We start from the raw sequence: 22,389 nt of genomic DNA on the forward strand, positions 1-22,389 counted from the left end.
ATAATAGAATTGAGCAAAATCCCAAGATCTAGGTCTTGATAGAAGTTAGTTTACATTAGAAAGCAATGCTTTAGATTATTATCTTCATAGGTCTGTGAAATTTTACCAGTCTAGGCAATCCTTGCATGATAGAGTTGGCTATTGATTTGCCATCTTTCTTTTTCCCAGTGGTTTCTCCTACAGGATCCAGACCTCCAAGCCGTAATTGGAACAATGAAATGCCTGGAGATGAGGAGCTAGGTTTTGAGGCAGCCGTCGCTGCTCTTGGTGAGTGCTTAGCTTCTCTTTCTTATGCCAGGCCTCATCTCTCACTGATGAAGAGATGTAACTTTGGTCATCCTGCCAAGTCATCTAGAACTTAATTTTTCTTCTTTGCTTAATATGTAATGGTAATAAGGAGAAGCCTGATGCCTCACAGGGAACAGATGTTGCTATGGGGAAGCATAATTGATGGTTTATTACTTAACTTAAGTAAACGGAGAGATTATATAAAACAAGCAGGATAAATGTTTGAATTCTGTACTCTGCTTTCCAGGCATGAAGACGACAGTGAGTGAAGCAGAGCACCCTCTGTTGTGTGAAGGCACCCGAAGGGAGAAGGGAGATCTCGCTCTAGCCCTCATGATCACTTACAAGGATGACCAATCTAAGCTAAAAAAAGTATGTCCCATTTGGAGATATTCAGACCTTAGGCTGTTTAATGGTATCTGAGCATAGTGCATTTTTTTTTTGTTTTCATCATGCATAGTAGTAGTTTCTCTCTCTCTCTTTAATTTTATTTATGCATTTTGCATATCTTAATACATCAGTTATACAATTGCCATTGTTTATCTTACTATTCGACTTCCGTGGGGTCTTATTTAGTCCTTTTTAAGTTGTATCTCCTTTATTACCACCCTTCTTCTACTTATTTTAACTGCTGCTCATATATTTGAAGCTTATCTGATTGTTTGAAGCTTATCTGATTGTTATATTTCTTTAAATATTCGCCAAAGTATTCCCACTGTTCTTTTATATTCGACTCACCTTGATTTCTTACCTTGGCAGTCAGCATTGCTATCTCCACGTATTCTATTAGCTTATTCTGCCAGTTTATTTTGGGGGGACTATTTTTGTCCTTCCACCTTTGGGCATAAATTATTTTGGCCACTGTTATTGTGTAGAGGAAAAGACTAAGTACTTTCTTTGGTATTTCCCCCTCTACTATACTCAATAAGAACATCTCTGGTTTCTTGGGAAATGAGACCCTTAACATCTTTTTTAATTCTGAGTATATCATCTCCCAATACTTTTTGGCTTTCTTGCAACCCCACCACATGTGTATAAATGTCCTTTCAGTCTCTTCACATTTCCAACATAAATTGGTTCCCTTTTAATACATTTTTACAAGTTTACTAGGGGTGAGGTACCATCTATATATCATCTTTTGTAGGTTCTCTTTTAAGAGTATATATAGCATGCCGAGAAGTATATTGTTATTTTCCACAATTTCTCCCAAGAGGCCATATCTGTGTTGAGTCCTATGTCAATTTTAGTTGTTTCTCAATGGCACCTGAAGATAGTGGATCAAACTGATTTCCTAAAAGGATTTTAGATGTTTATTCCTGATTTTTAGATGTTTATTCCTGGTAGTGGGTATGAATATGTTTGTAAAAAGCCCAAAAGAGGTTGGGCTATTTAGCGGTATGGCAAACCACTTCCACCTTCTTCCTGCCAAAAGGACCTTTCTTCTTGATTCTTTCTGCTTCTCTTGATTGTAATAAACTTAATTCCCCCCTCTGCAGTCTTCGGAGAACTCCCCTGTTCATATCTAATTCCCCATTCCCACTTTCCTGACATTTCCTTTGTTTAGATGCTAACTTTCATGTTGTTCCACTCTCTGTTTAAAGATCTTGGATAAGCTGTTGGACAGGGAGAGCCAAACACACAAGCCTCAGACTCTAAGTTCATTCTACTCGTCCAGCAAGCCCACAGTAGCCAATCAGAAATCTCCTTCCAAACATGCTACCCAATCAGCTGCGCCCATTCAGCACCTCCCAGGAACACCCGTCACGCAACAAGCAGGGGTAACCACTGCTGTCCAGAGCAACACTTCAGAACCCTTTTTGGAAAAGAGCTCCCAAGGTATGACTTACAGTTCCACAGGATTACAGCTGTCTTCTAATTACCAGTAGAAGGAGAAATGAAAGAAATGGGTTGCTGTCAGATTTTTTTTTCATTTGCCGTATATTTGTTCTAGTCTCATAGGTTGTCAAGTTCTTCTGCTATTATGCAAGTGTGATGCACAATAAAAAATGAATGACATCTTTCTTGCCTTCACAGAATTCGATTCTAATTGCAGTGTGCGTTCACGATTTCTGTTTTTCTTTACCATGTGGGAAAGAGAGGGGAACAGTACTGAAGCCTGTGATTATCCACTACTGTCTCCTGTCTGCCAAAGTTACACCTGCCTATGAATTCCTCCTCTTCCTGTTGCTGCTGTTTTAACTTGCCACTTCTTGTGTTTTCCCAGATAACCCTCAGAGATCCCCTTGTGACCCACCAATGGAACCCAGTGTCTTAAAGCAAGAAGGGAAAGTTCCTAGCCGACTAGCCCTTGGAAATAGAGGTGGCTACAATGGGAGGTGCTGGGGTTCCCCAGTCAGACAAAAAAAGAAGCACACAGGTAACTTTGAGCAGGGGGCACATAACTTTCTGCTGTCTCACTCTGCATGTTTTACATTTCTGGAATCACTTTCATGCATGTTAAATTGTTTGCTCTTTGTTGCACATTCATTTTGAATTGAATTAATATGGTGAACTTGTCTGTCTGCTTGTCTGTTAATATCCTAATCTACTGTCACCTCCAGTATTTCTTACTGAAGCACAAATCTTCCCTGTTGGATCAGCACACTCAGTGAGGAATTCTCTGCTGCCAAAGTGAAGTTGGCCTAGCCCTCTCATTAGTTACTCCATAGCTTCATGGACTGGGGTTTCTAACCAGTTTTTAATGGTTACTAGGCTTACCTAAAGCAGTTCAGATTGTTTAAAGGAGGTAATCAAACTAATAAATGCTTAGATTCTGTTTCAGGTTTTTCGTTATTCTTTTAGCTCTCTGGTTCAGTTCCTCCACTCTGAATTCATATAGTAGAATATGTGCCTGTATAATTTGTGACCCGGCTTCCATACTTGTATCATAGTATGTCAAGTGCTTATTGTACTACCAAGTGAGCTTTAATGAGGCCCCAGTGGGTCACTATGTAAGGCCACATTTGGCTTGCTGGGTTGCAAGTTGTGCAGGCTTGGATTAAGACTGTTACATTTGCAAAGTAATTAGTGGTGTGTGTATACAGTGGTGGACAGGACTCATAATTAATTAAGCTATTTTCTTTCTTTCTTTTTAATTGGGTGGAAAATAGTGGATTCTCCCATTGTTAAATTCTTTTAAAACAATTTTTTAAAATATTTAAACTAAGAAGTTAAAATTTTCCAAGATGCTATTGGCATGCACTAACCACATCTTCCAGATCTGTCAATCATATTTTTCCTACCGAGAGGACGACATTTCTTTTTATCTTGACTTACGCTGTAGAAACAGAAAACATTTAGCTTCTCTCTCTCTCTTTTTTTCTCCCCTCCCAACAGCGAAGGACAGCAAGCATAATGCCAGTATAAATATGTGGCATGGCTACATACAGAATACTGTGTACAGTTCTGGTCACCCCATCAAAACAAAAATAGGTAACTGAAAGTTAGAGGCAACCACATTACTGCTCTTTACTATGCAGAAAGGATACAAGTTGGCGGTCTTTTAGGTGGGATTGGGGAAGTAGTTGGGATGTGACAGTGTTTTATAAAACGATGAGTGGCTGGAAGTGGAAGGTAGACTTCTTTCAACACTAGAACTTGGGCATATTCCTTGAAGATGATTTTAAGTAAATTTAGGACTGCCAAAATCAAGTATACATTATATAATGCATAATAGAGCTAAAAGATGGCCTCTGGTTTAGATAGCTTTGAAAGGGGGTTAAACAAAGCCTTTGTGAGACACTTTCCCTAAGAATATTAGACATGATGTTTAAATGGAAACTGCAGATTCAGAGGCAGGATATACCTGAAGATAAGAGTTGAAAGTGGCCCTTTAGGCCAACTCTCTCCTCGATGCAGGAAATCCTGAGCTAGAGCATTCCCGCCTTTGCTTAAAGACTCTCAGGGAATTATAGCTCTCTCCCACCCCCTCCCCAGCACTGGTTCTGTTCTTGAACTGCTTGAACTATCAATAAGTTTTTCATCATCTACCTTCCTCTCGCTTAAGTCCAGTAGATCTAGTCATAGCCCTCTCCTGTGTATTTGGGGAGTGTTATCATGGTCCCCACTCAGGCTTCTCTTCTCCAGGCTAAGCGCACCCAGTTTTTCAACCTTTCCTCATAGAACCTGTTTTCCATGCTGCTCACCATTCTTGCTGCCTTCCCCTGCACCAGTTGCAGTTTGCCTAGACTCTTCTTAAAATGTGGCACCCAGAACTGCACACAGTACAATGGTATTCAGGCATAGACTCTCTTTTGAAAGAGAAGATTCCATTTAACTACATAGGCTTTGTTAGGCCCTACTCCCCCACCTGAATACCTCACTTTTCAGTGAGAATAAAGCAGCAGGTGCCTGTTGCTTTTTATTTCCTCCTTGTGACCAGAGGCATCTGGCTGACGGCTGCTGGAAATGTAATGCTGGATTTGACAGGTGTTTGCACCATTCAGCCATTGCATAAACACTGGCTTACTTTGACTCCAAACCAGCACTTTTGGTTTGTTTCTCTCTAAACAAACCATGATGGCAAGCCAAAGTTTGTTCTTCTCTTGCTGATCATGGTTTGTTTGGGAGAAATAAACCATGAGTGTCGCTTCATATATTGCAGGGCGGCCGGCTTCCAAGAGACTGCGATCTACTCACAGAATTAAAAACTGGCAGTGATCTACCCCCATTTTATTGGGGTTCAGGTCAAAGTTTTTTTTGGGGAGGGGAAAAGCCCTATTTTAGGGAGTTTGGGAGGCATAATTTGCTTAGCGTTGGGAGGGGGTGCGAAATGTTTTTACATTATTTTGGGGTGAAAGAAGGATTGCAGGGGGGGGGGGAAACAGCCTCGGTTTGTAAACTCCATCTTCCGTTCTCCAACAATGGAGGGCGAGGGTACAGGGCCGGAAGGGGGCCAGCGATTGACTGCGATCGACCAAAACCTCGCAGGGATCGACCAGTAGATTGGACATCCCTGATAATTGCAATAAGCCAAGGCAGTGGTCTGTTGCTCCAAATTCAAGGAAGGGTAAAGCAGCACCAATTCAGCATGCTGCTATAAGTTCACTTAGATAATCTGAGGAAATTTTACTTGTGGCCTGAAAATGGGCATTTTCTGCTATTGCCCCCTCACTGTGGAATTCCCTTCCCTCAGCCATACATGAAGCATCATCCATTAGTTGTTTCAGATACCTTGTGAAGTCATTTCTTTTTTTCCATGCTTTTCCTGACCCAACATGCTGCTTTACTGTTTTTTTTAATTATACTGCTTCATAGTTTTAGTGTTGCTTTTGTGTATTCTTCTTACAGATTTTTAAATATTAGGAGATTTAAATACTAAGTGGATTTAAGTAACGTGTCCCCACGGCAGCTTGAAAGCAAACCCATATAAAAATGGTGGACATCAAATACAAATAACAGTAGAAATTACAAAAGATACAACAGCAAGCGGGCAGCAAACCAAGAACAAGCTAAAACCAGTAAAAAGAACCTAAATACTGTTCAAGGCCTATAAGAATAAGTCAGGCTTCACCTGTTGCCTAAAGGTGAATGAGTGCTTTGGGTGAATGTGCCTAGGGAGAGTTGCAGAGCCCAAGTACAACTAAAGAAAAAAGTCCTCTCTCAACATAGGCACCTGCCTAATTTCTGAAGGTGGGATGGTGAAGGGCCTCTGAAGATTATCTCAGCTGACAAAAGGGAGAGAACAGTTCTTAACATGGCCCAGGCTGTTTAAGCTTTAAAGATTTGTTCTGGCTCACTGAAAAGATACTCACTTCCACCACATTTTCAGTAATCCCCAACACACCTGCAAAGTAAGATAGCATCCCTCACCTAGTAGGTTCATGGCTCATATAAGTTTGAATTAGTGACGTCTGAGATTTTGGTATATCAGCTCTCTAGCTTTTCTTGTCAGCTTACATCTCTAGGTTCTGACTTACTTGAAATGTTTCAGCTTGTTTTTTGGGGTGGGGTGGGGGGTGGGGGAGAAGAACGTTCCCTGTTGTAAAACTGTGGTTTTGTGTACTGCCCACCTGCTCACCTGCTGCTGTGCCCTTTGACTGTGGCGTTGCAGGAATGGCCAGCATTGACAGCAGTGCTCCAGAAACCACCTCGGACAGTTCTCCAACCCTCAGCAGGCGGCCTCTGCGGGGAGGGTGGGCAGCCACTTCCTGGGGCAGAGGGCAGGACAGCGATAGCATCAGTAGCTCTTCCAGCGACTCCCTGGGCTCATCATCCTCCAGTGGAAGCAGGAGAGCTAGTGGAGGAGCACGTGCAAAGACGGTGGAGGTCGGCAGGTAAGAGCTGCTGTCTGTTTTCCAAAGTTGTGCATCTTTTCAGTATTTGGATCTCCCAAGGATGAGATTGTTGGATGAAGGGCAGTATATTTAATAAAATAAAATAAAAGGTTATCTTCATTAGAAATATATCACAAGGAGGCTTTTCACCCAGACCCTGCAATCATAATCTTTGTGTGCAGGGGGACCAAGGTGAATAAAAACTGGGGGGGGGGGGCAGCAATGCCTACCAACTTTGGGAGGGTTGGTCCCCTCAAATATTTTCTTGGAGTGGCTGAATGGAGATGGGATCTCCAGGGAGACTGACCTGGGGCCTTTGTTACATATCTTTAGGTCCCTGGTGAAAATGTTCCTCTTCAACCAGGCATTTGGCTGATTAACATTCTATGGCCTTTTAAATGTGTTTGAGGGATGGGGGTTACTGTTTTTGTTTTGTTTTTTTGTTTTATTATGTATTTTGTCTTCTCATTTTGTATTTTTATGTTCTGAACTGCCCTGTGATCTTTGGATGAAGGGTAATAGAATAATAAGTTGGGAGTCTCAAGGGGAGAGCCAGGCAGAATTAGACCTAGAAATTCAGCAAGTGAACTCACTATTACTTTTTTGGCCGCACTCATTTTGAAATTATAAATGAGTGCTCCTTTGATCACTGGGGTCATATGACAAGAGCAAATAGTGAAGTATTCTCAGTAGCGGCCCAGTTCTTGCAGAGTTTCTTCTCTGGAGAGTCTGCAAAGTCTGAACATTTTATCTTTTGGAAAACCCACAATATGATGCCTTATCTGAGCTTCCTTTCTATGGTGGGTGTGCAAGTTTAGTCTTAAGTTCACTTCATACATATTTCACTCTGTTCCTTTCAGGTATAAGGGCAGGCGTCCAGAGAGCCATGCTCCTCATGTCCCAAATCAGCCCTCGGAAGCAGCTGCACATTTCTATTTTGAGCTGGCCAAGACCGTTCTCATCAAGGCGGGTGGAAACAGCAGTACTTCCATTTTCACCCACCCATCCTCTAGTGGCGGCCACCAGGGTCCTCATCGCAACCTCCACCTCTGCGCCTTCGAGATTGGTCTCTATGCACTGGGCTTGCACAACTTTGTCTCTCCCAACTGGCTGTCTCGAACCTATTCCTCCCATGTCTCTTGGATTACAGGTAGGAACCAGGGTGCTCCAACCAGGTTTGGTTTTTAGGAATCCTTCCTTAGAGGGTGACCTTGCTTAACTACAAACTTTTAAGAACTCCTGGCTAAATTTGCTAGCACAATCTGTATAGCCGAGTTTACAGTTTGGGAAACCTCTGGGTAATTATGACCATAGAATCATGGCGCCAGAAGGGATCAGGTTGCCACAGTTGATTGCTGTTGATTGACACCAAGCCTTGCTTGCCAAGGAGCAATCAGGACTACACTTTAAGCCAGTCAGTGTCTCATTTGCAGTTGTGTCTCTAACTTCCTCACAACTGACATCACTGATGCTGTCAGGTGTGGTGCAGGTGAACATGGGTTTTGGGGGGGAATGGCCTTGTGGGGCAAATTGGGACCTATGGAAGACCTAATTTGGCCGGTGAGCTGGAGGTTCCCTACCCCTGTTCAAAAGAGTTACATCTGTAGCCCTTTAGCAAATGTCTTCGGTGTCCTCTGCTTTTTGACACTAACATGAAAGGAAGTTTCCAAGCGCTACTACAAAACTCGTAGATTTTATATATAAACGTATTATTTTATCTGTTGTGGGGTTGATTAGCCAGAGAGAGACATGCAGCTTGCCCAGAGCCATCCAAAGAAACTCAGGAGTAAAAAGCAATTTAATCCTGGCTTTCCTGAATTTGGATGCATCAACTTTCTTTTAGGTTTAACTTTGTCTTGATATATATATATATATATAGAGAGAGAGAGAGAGAGAGAGAGATAGATAGAAAGTGCTTAATCTCACAAGGATACGGGTTTATCTTACATCACTATATTGTGTTGCCTTCACCCTTCCTCTTCCCTGCTTTTGTTCCCCTTGTCGGCATTTCGAAAGAGGGTCTTTGTACATGATCCCTAGTGTGCCCAAGTGTAAAATAGCTTGCAATCTTTGTACTTGTTATAAGCACTCAAGAGAAATCCATATGTGGCTTTAACTAGGTAAGAATGAGATATGAAACATGAGTTTAGAAGCCTTGATGGTCCAGCACAGGAGCTTCCAACCTTTCTGTCCCCAGAGATACATATGGAGTTTCCACAAATGGTTGTAGGTGCCACCACATAATTGCTGACATGGAGAGTTTTGCCAGTCACAAAATGTCTGCTGTGGCCTCTGGGAAGCAGCCCAGTATCTTGCCGCTTCGTTTTTCCTTTCAGAATGCTTTCCTGTCTTCCCTCCAGGTTGCTCTGCTTTTTGCTTGGGTGGCAAGATCAGCCTAGCAAGCTAGAGAATTTGTAAGAGGAAGTAGAAAGGAGCAATGCTTCACCCACTTCCTCTCTCAGATCTCTTCAGATCACTGCAAACAGGAGGAAAAAGACAACTCCTGGTGAAGGGGAGCAGCGGGGGAATAGGTTTCATGGGTGTTTGGAGAGGCGTTCATTGGTGCCATTGTGCCTATGGGGCACCACATTCAGAGCCCAGGGTTTAGTAGGTAGATGTTTGGCTGAGTACTTGGGAGACCTTTGAGTTCAGATCCCAGCAATGGTCTGGGCCAGTCGCATTTTCAGTTTCCCAGTTGCAAACTTGGAAATTTGATGCAGTTGGGAACCTGGGAAGCTGCAAAGGCAAACAAGGTAAACTCAAATCTAGCAGAATTATTGCTTTTCCACTAGTAGCATAAAGGTAAGCATCATAGATGGGAAAAACTAATACAGAAGGGAGCTCTGGTAGAACCACTTGCACTACTGCAAATGGATTTTTGTTTTTGCAGAGGCAGACTCCTGACAACTGGAGAACAGAAGTCACCTACAGAATATTGAGGCTCCTCTATATAAGGAGTTTATTGCTGAAAGGGTCTCTTTTGGTTAGCTTACCAATGCCAGGATATTTATATTACCAGAACTGCTTTATGAGTGCTTGCTGTAATGACCTGAACATACATCTAAGCTTTAATGTATTTGTCGCAGCCTGCGTTTATTGCATTGCATTTCTCTCTAGCCGCACTGCTTACAACCCCCACCTCCATGTGTGTACCTGCCAATTCAGGATATTGCACTCTCATCCATGAAAGCCTATGCCATAATACGTGTATTGAGTCTTGTAGGCACCTGAATACTTTGTTGTGCACCCTTTTTTCTCTGGTTTCTAGGGCAAGCCATGGAGATTGGCAGTGCAGCCTTGAACATCCTGGTGGAGTGCTGGGATGGGCACCTGACCCCACCGGAGGTAGCGTCCCTGGCTGACAGGGCTTCCAGAGCTAGGGATTCCAACATGGTGCGAGCAGCCGCTGAGCTGGCATTGAGCTGCTTGCCGCACGCCCACGCCTTGAACCCAAACGAGATCCAGAGAGCCCTGGTCCAGTGCAAGGAGCAGGTGAGCAGTTCAGAGGTCTCTGTTGTCAGGCGCCCAGCTGCTTCTTGCCTTTGAGCAATTGGGTTCGTCTGTTCCTTCTTTTTGCATTTAGTGTTGCAGTCTTTTAGTGTTTGCATTTAGTGTTGTCTGAGGTCTTTAAAAAATTTATTAAAAAAACTGGAGCCCCAAAATGCTAGCGAGATAAATGTTTTGGATTTTTAAAGTCAGGAGTTTGTCTCCAAAAGCTCCAAAGGAACAACTTAAATAACTGCCACCACTCTAAGTTATTTTGTGGTATTCCAAAGTAAAATAAATTTATTTTGATCCACTAAATTTCTTATATGGGTGCCCTTATATTTTCTCCATACACTCATCCAATATTTTCTGTATTAGAATTTGGCCGTTAATGAAATATGGACCTTACACTTCAATATAGGTATTTCTGCTTTATAATGCAGCCATATGCACCTAGCTATTGTAACAGGCCTCCTGTGCATAGGCATCTGCATGGATTTTTCTCGGGTAGGGTGAAAAGTGCATATTCCTAATACATTGATATAAATAACTAGCACCAGGGAGCTAGTTTTCCATTTCTGGTAGATCTGCCGACTGAATGGTGATGAGACCTGGAGAGACCTGGCCTCTTAGAAATCAGCAGAACAGGCCTTACCCCTCTGTTGCTTTTCATGCTGTTCATTGACATATTGACTTGGCACCCAGATGGACATACACTGCCACTCACACCTAAAAACCTCAGTCCTTTCAATTGGCTCTCTGCACCCACCTCAGCCATTAATTGCACTGCTTCCACAATCAACTTCACACATCACATTTTGCTCCCCCCCCCCCAAAAAAAATCCCCATTCTAGGATAAAACACTAGGTTACACTTTAAGGTTGTTATTCACACACTCACATGCCAACAAGATGGGTATAATTGGGTTACCTTGCAGGGCTGGTATGTCAGCCATCTAGTGATGTTTTGTACTAAATCAAATAAATAAATAACACACTCTTAGCCACATTTTAAAATGTTTACAAACTCATGGGTGAAATCACTGTTTTTTAGTTTCTATGAAATAAGATTAGAGAGAGAAAAACATGAACTTCCATCTTTGCTGTTATTTTTTGCTCCTGCTTACCTTTTACCAACTCACAGTTACAGTACAATCCTGGATATCTGAAGGCCAGCAGGAAAGACTTAGAAAGGAACCAGATCTTTCTATATAGACATATATGGGACATGTCATTCTACCCTTCTATTTGTCTGCTTGGTTAGGTCTGCTTTCTTAAATATCAGACAGCTATGACACTCATTGGCTAAAAACACTGAAAGGCAGGAGCAAGTTAGTTTTCCACAGGAGAGCGCATGCGCATTCTGCCTCATTATTATTTTTTAAATAATTTTTATTCATTTTTCAAACACATAATAAAAACAAAGCGCAAAACAGAAAGTCAAAACACAAAACAAAAACATACAAAACATTTAAACAAATATAACTTCAAAATTGTATTTTCATACCCTTCTTTCCTTCGACTTCCCCATACCTCCCTGTCCCTGCATCCTTGTTTTGTAATTCTTTAGCAACCCTTTGGTCAATTTATCCTGATTCCCTTTCATTAAATTTCCTTTAGTTTTTTAGTTACAGCTGTAATTCTCTGTTTCTTACCCCTTGACATCTTAGCATTCCTCAATTTTGCAACAGTTTTTAAGATATATTTTAAATTTCTTCCAGTCCTCTTCCACTGTCTCCTTCCCCTGGTCACGGATTCTGCCCGTCATCTCAGCCAGTCCCATAAAGTCCATCACCTTTGTTTGCCATTCTTCCAGAGTAGGTAGTTCTTGCATCTTCCAATACTTCGCCAGTAGAATTCTTGCTGCTGTGGTAGCATACATAAAGAAAATCCTATCCTTCTTTAACACCAATTGGCCAACCATGCCCAAGAGAAAAGCCTCTGGTTTCTTAGGAAAAGTCCACTTAAGGACTTTCTTAATTTCATGCGCATTCTGCCTCATAACTTGGGTTCTACAAGTGCTGGAGGGTTTTGTTTTTAAATATAAGCTGGAGATCCAAGAAATATGACTCCTCCCTGTAGACACCCATGCTCCTGCAGATGCCATCTGGGGAGATGTGGGTGGCTATCAAAGAGGGACCCTTCTTGATGTGGCATCACACTTGTGGAATGCTCTTTCCAGACAGGGTTGGCTGACGCCTGTCTTAATGCCGTTTTTGTCCCAGGCAGAGTCTTTTTTATTTTATTTTACCAAGCTCTTTAGGGTAGAATTCTATAAGGTTGACTGTTTGGTTCAGAGGTATTTGCTTGATTGCAATCACACTTTAATTGTAAATTGCAAAGGGCAGTATAAAACACCTTAAATCATCACTACCTTTCCTAATATTGCAGGATAATCTAATGCTGGAGAAGGCATGCTTGGCAGTAGAGGAGGCAGCCAAAGGAGGCGGTGTTTACCCTGAAGTCCTGTTTGAAGTTGCTCACCAGTGGTACTGGTTGTACGAACAAACTGTTGGTGGAACTCTTGCTCAGAGAGAGGGAGCCACAGGCTGCAGTGCAAGTGGAGCCCGGGCATCCTGCGAAGCAGTGCGTGGACTGGCAGATACCAGAGTGACGTCAGAACCCACCACAGTGACTGTCGCAGCTGCGGTGACAGCAGCAGCAACGGTGGTGCCCGTAATTTCGGTGGGGTCGACAATCTACCAGCAGCACACCATGGCGGGGCCAGCAATGGCACATGCGCACACCCAGGGTCTGCACCCTTATACAACACTCCAGACCCACATCCCTTGCAATCCTCAGTATATCGGGCACCCTATCCAGCACATGCCACGCCCGGCGGTCTTTCCTGTTCCTGGCTCAGCTTATCCCCAAGTAAGTTATCTTTTGTAGGGTAAGCGTCTTAGGGGGAACATCTTTTTCTGTCATCCCTAGCGTTGTGGCTCCTATAGATGAATAGAAGGATGGCAAGCCGAATTATTTAGTTTTGCTGGTTTCAGTGTGGGACCATAACGAAAAGGGTGAAAGCACAGCACTAGGATGTGCCAAGGATGAAACTTGGGACCCTGTGCATGCAGATGGCAGCTGGAAAAGCCCCTGTCCAAGCCCTTAGAGTCACTTCTACTTAGGGGCAGTAATGGATTAAAGGGACCAAAAGTCCGAATCTTTGTATAAAGATGCATTTTTTTGTGGATATATATCTCATTGTTGCTCTCCCTGTTTGTGTCAGAATTATTAAATTTGTACTAATTTACAAATTGTTAGTATTTACTGATAAATCTTACATTTTCTCATGCCAGTTTATGGGGGTGGGGAGAATGCCTAAGATAGGCATAGTGGCTATTTTGTCTCCCGTCACATTCCTCCTCCTTGGAAGAATTTTGCTTAGAATGGCCCAGTGAGCATGGTGAGGGTTCTAGGCTTTCAGGAGTTGGGTTGGAAATGGAGTTCTTGGTACTAGATAGTTGGGTTGCTTGGAGGCCCCTCCTGAAAAACCCTGCCTTGTGTTTTGGGCGCAAGGCAGGCTTACCCTGTCCTCTTCCTTTGCAGGGTGTCCACCCAGCATTCATTGGAGCACAGTACCCATACTCGGTCACTACCCCGTCTTTGGCAGCTACAGCAGTGTCCTTCCCGGGAGTGCCTGTCCCATCCATGACGCAGATCGCTGTGCATCCATACCATGCTGAGACCGGGCTGTCTCTGTCTTCCAATGTAGCAAGTGAGTATTTCAGTCTTGCTGTGTCTTGTGTAGCGTCCTAGCTGAATGGTGGTTCTAGTTTTGCTGAGGCTTATGGAGCTCACCTACTGTGACACAGGAAGAGGGGTGCTTTTTTGTGCTACTATGAACCCCGAGACATGTAGGTGTCTGACTTAAGTGCAAGAGGAAATTGGCCTCGGTGGAATCCCTAGTCATAAACCTTCATATTGTTCTGAAGCATATGAGGAAAGAAGATGGCAAGATGAACACAAGTGACTTTTTCTGTTAGGTTTCCTTGCAGGCTTGAGGGGGGCGGGACAACTGGTCTCTGCGCCTCTACAATGCAATCTCTGGGTGCATACAACATTTTTAAAATTTGTTAAGGGTTTCATTTATGCTTTAAAAAAACAACCATATACACCATGTTTAAAATGAAAACATATTGCCAGCACAATCCCTTTATTCTCTTAGGAAATTATGAAAATTATGAAAACAGCGACTATTAGGTAGAATCCTTAGGCTACAAATGAGAAAGAGCCCTCCATGAATCCTTAAAACTTCTCAGGCTTGGGAGTAAACAGCATTAAGTGGGACTTTCTTAAAATTGACCTGCAGTGGTCTGTAGCAGGTGGGATGTTGGTCTACCAAACATGGTATAGCTATTACTAGGTTTCCAAAGATTGTGTCATGAAATTGCACATCTAAAGAAAGGGGTGGTTGGCCTGTGGGTGCAATGACCCCTGTAAGAAAGTCTCTTGGTGTAGACTCAGTGTCCCCTTCACCCACTTACTGTCCCCTGACTGCTAGCTCCCCCCCCTCAAAGTGCATGGAGTTGTAGGAAGAAATTGGAAGTGGTTCTCTTTCAGTTCTATATTTTCCAAGGCTTGGATCAGCAGCTGATTGGCAAGCAGAGTGACTGAGAGGGTAGGAGGGAAAGGGCATTAGTCTGAGAGACTGGGCAAAAGAAAATGTGAGTAGCCTGCAGGGAAGAAGTGAGGCATCACAGGAGTCAGGAGCAAGAGAATGGAGTGCCAGGGAGGGAAGGCAAATGTGCAGCCAAGGTGAATGCAGTAAAATAATAATAATAATAATAATAATAATAATAATAATAATAATAATAATAATAGTAATAATAAATATTGTATTGAAATCACAGATTTTTTTTTTAAGGGGGGTCTCCCCTCATCAGATCACCTCGACTGAACTATAAAAATCACTTGTGGTACTTTCTAAAGCTGCCATAGCATAAAAATAGGAATCTAAGGGATGGATCCTTATGGACCCTCATAATGTTCCATAGCCACCTTGAAATCACAGGTCACCTGTGTGATTTGTCGTCAACCTATGCTAGATCCATGAGGATCAATGTTTTTGTGTTACTAGCAAGCACTGGCTCTGAGATTTTTGACTGTGTAGTCTACCAGTATAAGCTTTAATTCGATAGTGATTGTTCAGGGGCCATGTGTAAAATCATGCAAATTAAGGGCGATCTATTTCAGTTCTGCTGGATCTAACTTTTGCTTAGAAGGACTCGTTGGAAAAGTGACATTACGTGTGTGTCCAAGTGTTCACATGTTTTCTGTCTGGTGGGGTGGGGAGAAACAGAGGGAGCAGTGCCTGCAGAGTACTCCCATAAAAATCCAATTGTGTCCCAGGGTCCCAAACAGTTGGTGTCGCTTATTTCATCTTCCCCAATTATTCTGCTGTTGATGTAAAGACTGTCCTGATACATTACTTGCTGGCTTCCTATTGTCTGCAAAGGGACATGATGCTGTAATAAGGTTTGGCTCTTGGGAACTACATTAAAAAGCTTGCTCACAGAGAAGGCAAACAAGTGAGCCTTCTTTAGAATTTTCTAGGACATGTACTTCTGGGTCTACTTCCTTATGTTTCCTCTGTCTACCGTGTTACTACCAGAGTTAATATTAACCCCACAGGTATATGATACAGTTTGGGGCAGGACGTAGTTGGCTGAAGTCCTATAGCTGTTTGATGCCAATATTCCCCCCTCCCCTTTATACTGTTGTTTGTTTTCTCCAGTAGGAAGTGTTCATGCAGGGTCTACATTCCCAGCGATTCAAGGGACTTCCTTGACGAGTCTATCTTCTCAGCCCAGCTCCCTTGTCACAGGAGGCTTTCCTTCTGAGGATGAGCAGCACAGCCAGCCTGCAGGCAATCAAGGCGTGCATCACCTCCACTCTGCCTACCGAGTTGGTAAGGACAGTTAATTGTGGCTCTTGCAACCCTCTCACCTGCAATATGTGAAAATTGACTCTTGTGCCAAGGTCAGTTGGGAAGGTGTGCTAATTCTCACATGATGAAGTGGTTTTAGTTGTTTGGTTTAGGCTGGAATGCATAGCCACAAGACTTACAAGCCGATCACAGAAGCTTGCAGTGCATGAATCTTTTGAGGGGAATGTAAGTGGGTTTGGGGGATGGAATCACAGTGAGAAGAAGTGTGCCAGTCAGTAACGTGAGTGCACCAGCTGTCAGCAGTCCTGAGGCAGAAATAGTCTGTTGAGGAAAGACTTCTACAATACTGAGAGGTTCATAGGATTGGGGTGAATGTTACAGTGGTCTTGGTGAGTAGATACATACATAAGGAGGGGATTTTTTGCCAGGCCGGGGGCGGGGGAAGATGCATGTTATGAATCTAGTGTGAATCAAATTGATTCAGAGATACGGCGTATGAGGATGGATGCTTAGTAACTGAGATAGTCCCTTTTACCTATGCATAGTTGAGTCTCTGGCACATAATGCACAACTAGTCCATGTTGTAGAAAACATGTCACACCCTTATAACTACTCAGGTTCTCCTTGAGGTTAGTGTCCTCTGGAGCTCAGAGTACTTGAGCCCTGAGTTGCTTCCTCTTGCCTTCCAAGTAAAATAATTGCAGGGCAGGGAGCTTGAGTTCAGTAGAAAACTGGGCATGGACGAAGCCAGCTTCAGCATCATCAGGTTTAAGTGCCAGGGCCTCTGAGGATCACATTAGGAATATCAAGCTACCTCAATACCAGGAGCCAAGGAGAGGATGGTAGAAACCAGTGGCTTGAAGATCCCTGCAACCCCACCCCCTGCTCTTGGCAATCAGGCTCAGGAATCTGGTCATATAATTGGACAGCTTGGCATTACACCTGGGTAGAAAAAACTGAGTCTCAACTATTGATGGGCCCAAGCAAAGTATAGCTGTTGGGTGCATTTAGGATCTCCCTCAGGTACATCAGTCTCAAGGATGCTGGCAGCTTCTCTGCTTCATTATAGTGATAATAATCTGCCTCCTTTGTGTCCCTCATGATTAGTATGGCCAATGCTGAGACACCTGACTGTGACAAAAAACAAGGGCTATCCAGTGTTTCTGGGGGTAAAGCAGAACAAGCCCTTCTGTCTGCTTTCAACAGGCATGTTTTGTGCAGTTGGGAGTCTTTCATGGACCTGTGCTCTGTGGGCACCACATGTACAGCCTTTATCTGAATTCTGGCACCTCATTCATAAGCATTCTGGCACCTTGCTGTGCCAGACAAGCATAGTTGAGCTACTGTCTTGAAGAGGTTCTTGATTCTCGAGAAACCAAACTTTGATCAGGCTGACTCGCCACTGTTGGCTGAAGATATTTTGCTGCCCGAAGTGGAGACCAAATGCCCCGCCCTGTTGCATTGCAGGACTAGCACTGGGTCTCCCATGAAATGGGAGGAGAAACTATTGCAGATGTCAGTGGAACAAAGCCCATGGTCATGGTGTGAGGTAACTGGGCTAGAAATGACAGGCTTGTAAGACTCAACCATATGAGCCACCTTGTTCAATATGACCTGTTCTGAGCAGAAGACATGTGTAAGATAAGCCTTGATTACTGTTCCAAGGAGGGAGATGGAACTCCCCTCAACCTCTGCTTTGTGATGAGTCCTCCAATCTCTAAGGTCTTGATACCAGATGCCCATCCTTGACTGCATTGGTTATGAGTGACTGCCAGGACTTGGTCACATTGAATGGTTCATACCCTGCTGGTGTTGCAGGGCTATTGAGAACTTTGGTTTTCAAGGCTGATAGTGGTGTTTAACTGTAATGTCTTGGATTTATTACAAAATGGATTATCTTGCAGATTCCTAGAAATCAAAGTTGGCCCCTTTTGGAAAGCCTATAGAATGGATGTAACATAATTCCAACTGTGTTCTGAGGGTGGAGATCCAAAACAGCCTATGTGGTGTTATTTTGGGACAATGAACAAAATAAAATGTACACTGTCATATAAAATGGGGATTGGAGGAGGAATAAAGTTCCTAGTGGCTACTAGAAGGTGAATGGATGTGAAGAGTTTGCATGTTTCAGTGATTTTTGTAAAGCTGTCTTTTTTTGCAAAAATAAAAATTTAAACACAAATGAACCAACCAACGATACTTCCTTTTTCATCTCCGCCTACTGCAGTCTAATAAAATCTTAGTAATTACAGGAAAAGGAATTGATCACCGCATATTTATATGGAACAAAGAATGTTAATTGGGGGATTCGGTCACTTATTTCTTAATTTTACTATGTTAACACATAGGGTTCTTGGGGTGTGAAGAAGAAGACACACAATGAAATGGAGAGGGAGCAGGGGTGAAGATCCATCATGTGTTCCCTCAATGCCGTTCAAAGCCTCTGTTTGTCAAGGCTCACAAGCAGTGCACAGTTTGCTTTCTATCTCTAGCACATAATCTCCTAAATTGGAGTTTGAAAGGGAGTCCAGCTGGGGTAGAGCGTGTTGCTCTCTGCCTTTTGCTTTGAAGGGAAGGTGAAGGCATGCCTTCCAGTCCTGGCTTTGGGCTGACATCCTTGGGGCATAAGATATATCTGGGATGGAGCATTGTTACCCTTTACCATTTAACACTGTGGTAAAATGTACTAGCCCAGGTAGGTGGGCTTGTAAGATGTCCAGAATTTGGGGTCAGCCTGAAATGTTCTGGCTTTCCCTGGTCACAGTGTATCCCTATACTACTCTGGACTAGGTTTGTATTTACTTGCAGTTGGATTCCCAGTTGGCCATATTGAAATTGATTGCCAGTGGGAACCTGGGCATTTTCAAAACTCCTTAAATATGGAGAATCCAGACTGTCCTGAGTTGCTCTCCATATTGTGGTTGGTGTCCTTATCCATTCTATGGCAGAATGATGTAGAGGAGGGGTTTGTGTCACTGGAGTCCCCTTGGAAATATTGTCTCCCTGTTTTGACTGTTGTCACAAATATGAAAGAGTACAGGAGCAGAGGGGGGAAGCCTAACACAACAGAGAGTGTTGTTTTGCATAGGAACTGAGGGCATAACTGAATGGTGAATGTTGATGTCTGTGTTTAAACAAAATGAAAAATGAAAATAAAAAGTCCCGCTGGCTTTCTATTTGTTTTTTTTTAAAGCTGCTTTTGAAAGAGCAGGGGAAGATGTACATTTGTGCTTCCCCCCACCCGCTGCTTCTCAGCTCCAGATCGTTCTGCAAGCTGTTGCTTTGTCTTCTCCCAAATCCACAGGGATTACAAATGTTGTCAACCTTTTTACCACCTTGCAAAGATAAGCAGAGACACCATTTGGCATTTGCCATCTCCTAGCTCATTTCTATGAGATGGTTGCGAATGGGTGGGCACCACCCCTCTTAAGTCTTGTGGGGCTTAACTTGGTTGTCTGAAATTTTGAATTTGCACTTCCCTGCAGGAATGTTAGCACTGGAGATGCTTGGCCGCAGAGCTCACAATGACCACCCCAACAACTTCTCACGCAGCCCACCCTACACAGAAGATGTGAAATGGCTCCTGGGATTAGCTGCCAAATTAGGTAAGGCCCAAGGCAGAGTAAAGGTTCACTTAGTCCTAAGGCAACATTTTCCACCAAGCTCTTCTGCTTTTCGTGTATCTTCATCTGATTGCCCAAACTGTAGCATTGATTCTAGAACTGAATAAAATGTGGAAAATAAAATTAATTTGCAAAGACAGACCACAGTAAATATTGTAGCTTCTGATCCATAACAGAAGACTATCGCATGGAGATGTAAATGACACCAAAACTGAGCAGCTTAAAGGGTTTTTTTAGGCACTGCAGGGATGGCTAACCTTTTACGGGCCAAGGACTGCATTGACCCATGGTCAGTTGTATGGGGGTCCCAGGTGTGGCCTATGGTATGGGACCCCCATAAAAGTGGCTACAAGTAATTCCCCCTTTTTTTTTAAAAAAGGGATTTTTGATGGGCCATAAAAACATTCTGGCATCACAGTAGGTAACTTCAGGAACTACGAATAATTCTATTTTAAAAATAGAAAAATTGCCGGACTGGGGTGTTTTTTTAAGAAAACAAAACAACTCTTAGCATCATGATATCAGAGTGAGAGACCTGGAGGAGCAGTAGAACATAAAAATACATAGGGGTGGGGAAGCAAAAAAAAAGCTTTGGGCGTGTGGATAAGGCCCATGCATTAGTCCAAGTGTAATTTAGAATTTTGCTAAAGTTCTGTAAAAAGAAAATCAGTGTTTGTGGATTACTCTTATATTAGCTAGATTCCTCAATACTTTGTTTTAATGGCTGGTAAGTGAAAAGTAAGGCTGGCAGATTCTCCCTTGTCTGATGTGTGCTCTGGCTCATTGCAGCAAATTTGTAGATGCTGTGCTCTGCCCCTTGCTAAGGAGGAGGAGTAGTTGTCCTCTTGGGTTTTCAGTATGTTTTGGCTGTTCTTTCTACTTGACTTCATCCACCTTTATTTTTCTGCAGGTGTCAACTATGTGCATCAATTCTGTCTTGGTGCAGCCAAGGGGGTCCTGAGCCCTTTTGTGTTGCAAGAGATCATCATGGAATCCCTGCAGAGGCTCAATCCTGCCCATGTCCACAATCACCTGCGCACACCAGCCTTCCACCAGTTGGTACAGAGGTGCCAGCAGGCATACATACAGGTACATATGCCCCTTCCTTTCCATTGGGTCAAGCTTGCTTCACCTAGGTGCTCCTTGCTGCTCCAGAAAGCATAGCCACACCATCATCTAAATACCTGCCTGGATAACGTGAAGGCTGTTAAGTCAAAGCACTTGTAGGTTAATAGTAGGTGAATAACCTCCTAATGCCCCTTAAAGGCTGGCAGAATGAGATTCTTCATTTCTCACTTAGTGTATGTGTTGAGAAAACTGAGAATTAAGTCTTTATTACAGTATTGCTTGACTGTCTAGGCGGCCTTTTGTTTTGTTGTGTTGATCCTGGGCCTCAAAGTCTGCTTGTCATCCCTCCTCTGGGAGAATAAATGAGAGCCAGTGTAGGGCAGAGCTAGAATGCTGAACCTTGACTCTTGAGTCAACGTTGTTGAGGGATCTTGGGCCAGCCTCTCCCAAGACGTTTCTGCCAGCACAGCAGCAAAAGGGGAAGAGTGTGATCAGGTAGAACATGGAAAATGCATTATTACCTTGGAGGCTGTATCTGAACATCATTTCCCCCTTGTGTCCCCTAAAAGTACATCCACCACCGGCTGATCCACCTCACTCCGGCAGACTACGATGACTTTGTGAATGCCATTCGCAGCGCCAGAAGCGCCTTCTGCCTGACCCCTATGGGCATGATGCAATTCAATGACATCCTTCAGAACCTGAAGCGCAGCAAGCAGACTAAGGATTTGTGGCAAAGGGTCTCTTTGGAAATGACCACCTTTTCACCATGACGGCTTGGGGGTGGCTTCTTTTAGCTAGAGTTCTGTTCGTGGCACCCTTCCATACCGGATCTTTTTTTTTTTTAGCTGTTGGAAACCACCGATTTGATGTATTTATACCAAGGCATTCCTCTTCGTGCAACTGTGACTGTGCTCCACTTCCCTTGTTTTCTTCTCCCCAGCAGGTGGAGTCAAGAAAGTAGTTTTGCAAGTGCAAGGAAGTACGTGGGTGTGTATGAGAGTGTTTTCTGTGTGAGAGTTGCGGGGGTTGGGGGGGGGGAGAGGGAGAGTTGTCTGGCTGGCTGATACTTGGCCAATGCTTTCAGCCCCCTTCCTGTGCAGTTTTCTAAATGAGGGTGTGTGTGTGTGCCTGCATGTTAAGGGCGTAGGGTGGAGCCTGTCCTTTATAATATTTATTTTAGCATTTATAAATATGTATACTACTTTCTATAAGGTTTTAAAAATTTCATTCATCATAGGGCCAGGAGAGGCAAGAGTTTTCTTTTTGCGCATCCTGGGCTCCTCCGTCACCATTCCGCCTGCAGCAACTACCCAGAGGAGCTCAGGCTGAAGCAGAAAGAGCTCCGTCAGCCAGCATTGCCTACATGTTTGGATGGGCAAAAGGCCCCAGAACAGTATTGAGCTGGCTACTGCAGTCTCTTTGCTGCTTGGACTGTGGGCCCCAAAGAGTTTTCGTCATCAGGCTTTGTAGGATGTTCCAACCATGGTGGTTCTGAGTTGTACAGTCATGTTACTTTGGCTGGGATGTTAGCTCTCCTGTAATCAATTTCTTATTCCTTGTTTCAGTTTCCTGATTAAAACACTCATTTTCTTAGACTGATTCTCTTCTCCACCCTTCTGTTAATCATGCTGAGGATGCGATAAAACACGGAACTTAAGACTGTCTGCAGCAGGAGGTTGTTACCTTGTAACACGAATGGTCTTTGAGGTACACCAGAATTTCATTGCGATTCTGCTCACCATGCTAACACACAGTAC

At 43.4% G+C, this 22,389-nt stretch overlaps 1 protein-coding gene across 5 annotated transcripts in view; it reads left to right on the plus strand.

Moving 5' to 3' along the window:
• The window catches only part of ZSWIM8 (zinc finger SWIM-type containing 8), a 60,928-nt gene extending 38,697 nt beyond the window's left edge, over nt 1–22,231 (plus strand). Inside the window, exons 14-27 of one of the 5 annotated variants that reach the window (XM_079975074.1) lie at nt 169–267; nt 536–660; nt 1,890–2,124; nt 2,513–2,665; nt 3,625–3,720; nt 6,341–6,563; nt 7,424–7,713; nt 9,832–10,055; nt 12,440–12,922; nt 13,568–13,766; nt 15,789–15,959; nt 19,424–19,543; nt 20,472–20,650; nt 21,199–22,231. In XM_079975074.1, coding sequence (XP_079831200.1) covers nt 169–267; nt 536–660; nt 1,890–2,124; nt 2,513–2,665; nt 3,625–3,720; nt 6,341–6,563; nt 7,424–7,713; nt 9,832–10,055; nt 12,440–12,922; nt 13,568–13,766; nt 15,789–15,959; nt 19,424–19,543; nt 20,472–20,650; nt 21,199–21,402 — 2,801 coding nt within the window. In that variant the 3' untranslated portion in view covers nt 21,403–22,231. Of the gene's footprint in view, nt 1–168; nt 268–535; nt 661–1,889; nt 2,125–2,512; nt 2,666–3,624; nt 3,721–6,340; nt 6,564–7,423; nt 7,714–9,831; nt 10,056–12,439; nt 12,923–13,567; nt 13,767–15,785; nt 15,960–19,423; nt 19,544–20,471; nt 20,651–21,198 lie in introns of all 5 variants that reach the window. The other 4 variants (XM_079975073.1, XM_079975075.1, XM_079975076.1 and 1 more) reach the window with 4 other exon arrangements.
• The last annotated feature ends 158 nt before the right edge of the window (nt 22,232–22,389 follow it).

Source organism: Podarcis cretensis (assembly GCF_951804945.1).
Source record: "Podarcis cretensis genome assembly, chromosome: 5".
NCBI lineage: Eukaryota > Metazoa > Chordata > Lepidosauria > Squamata > Lacertidae > Podarcis > Podarcis cretensis.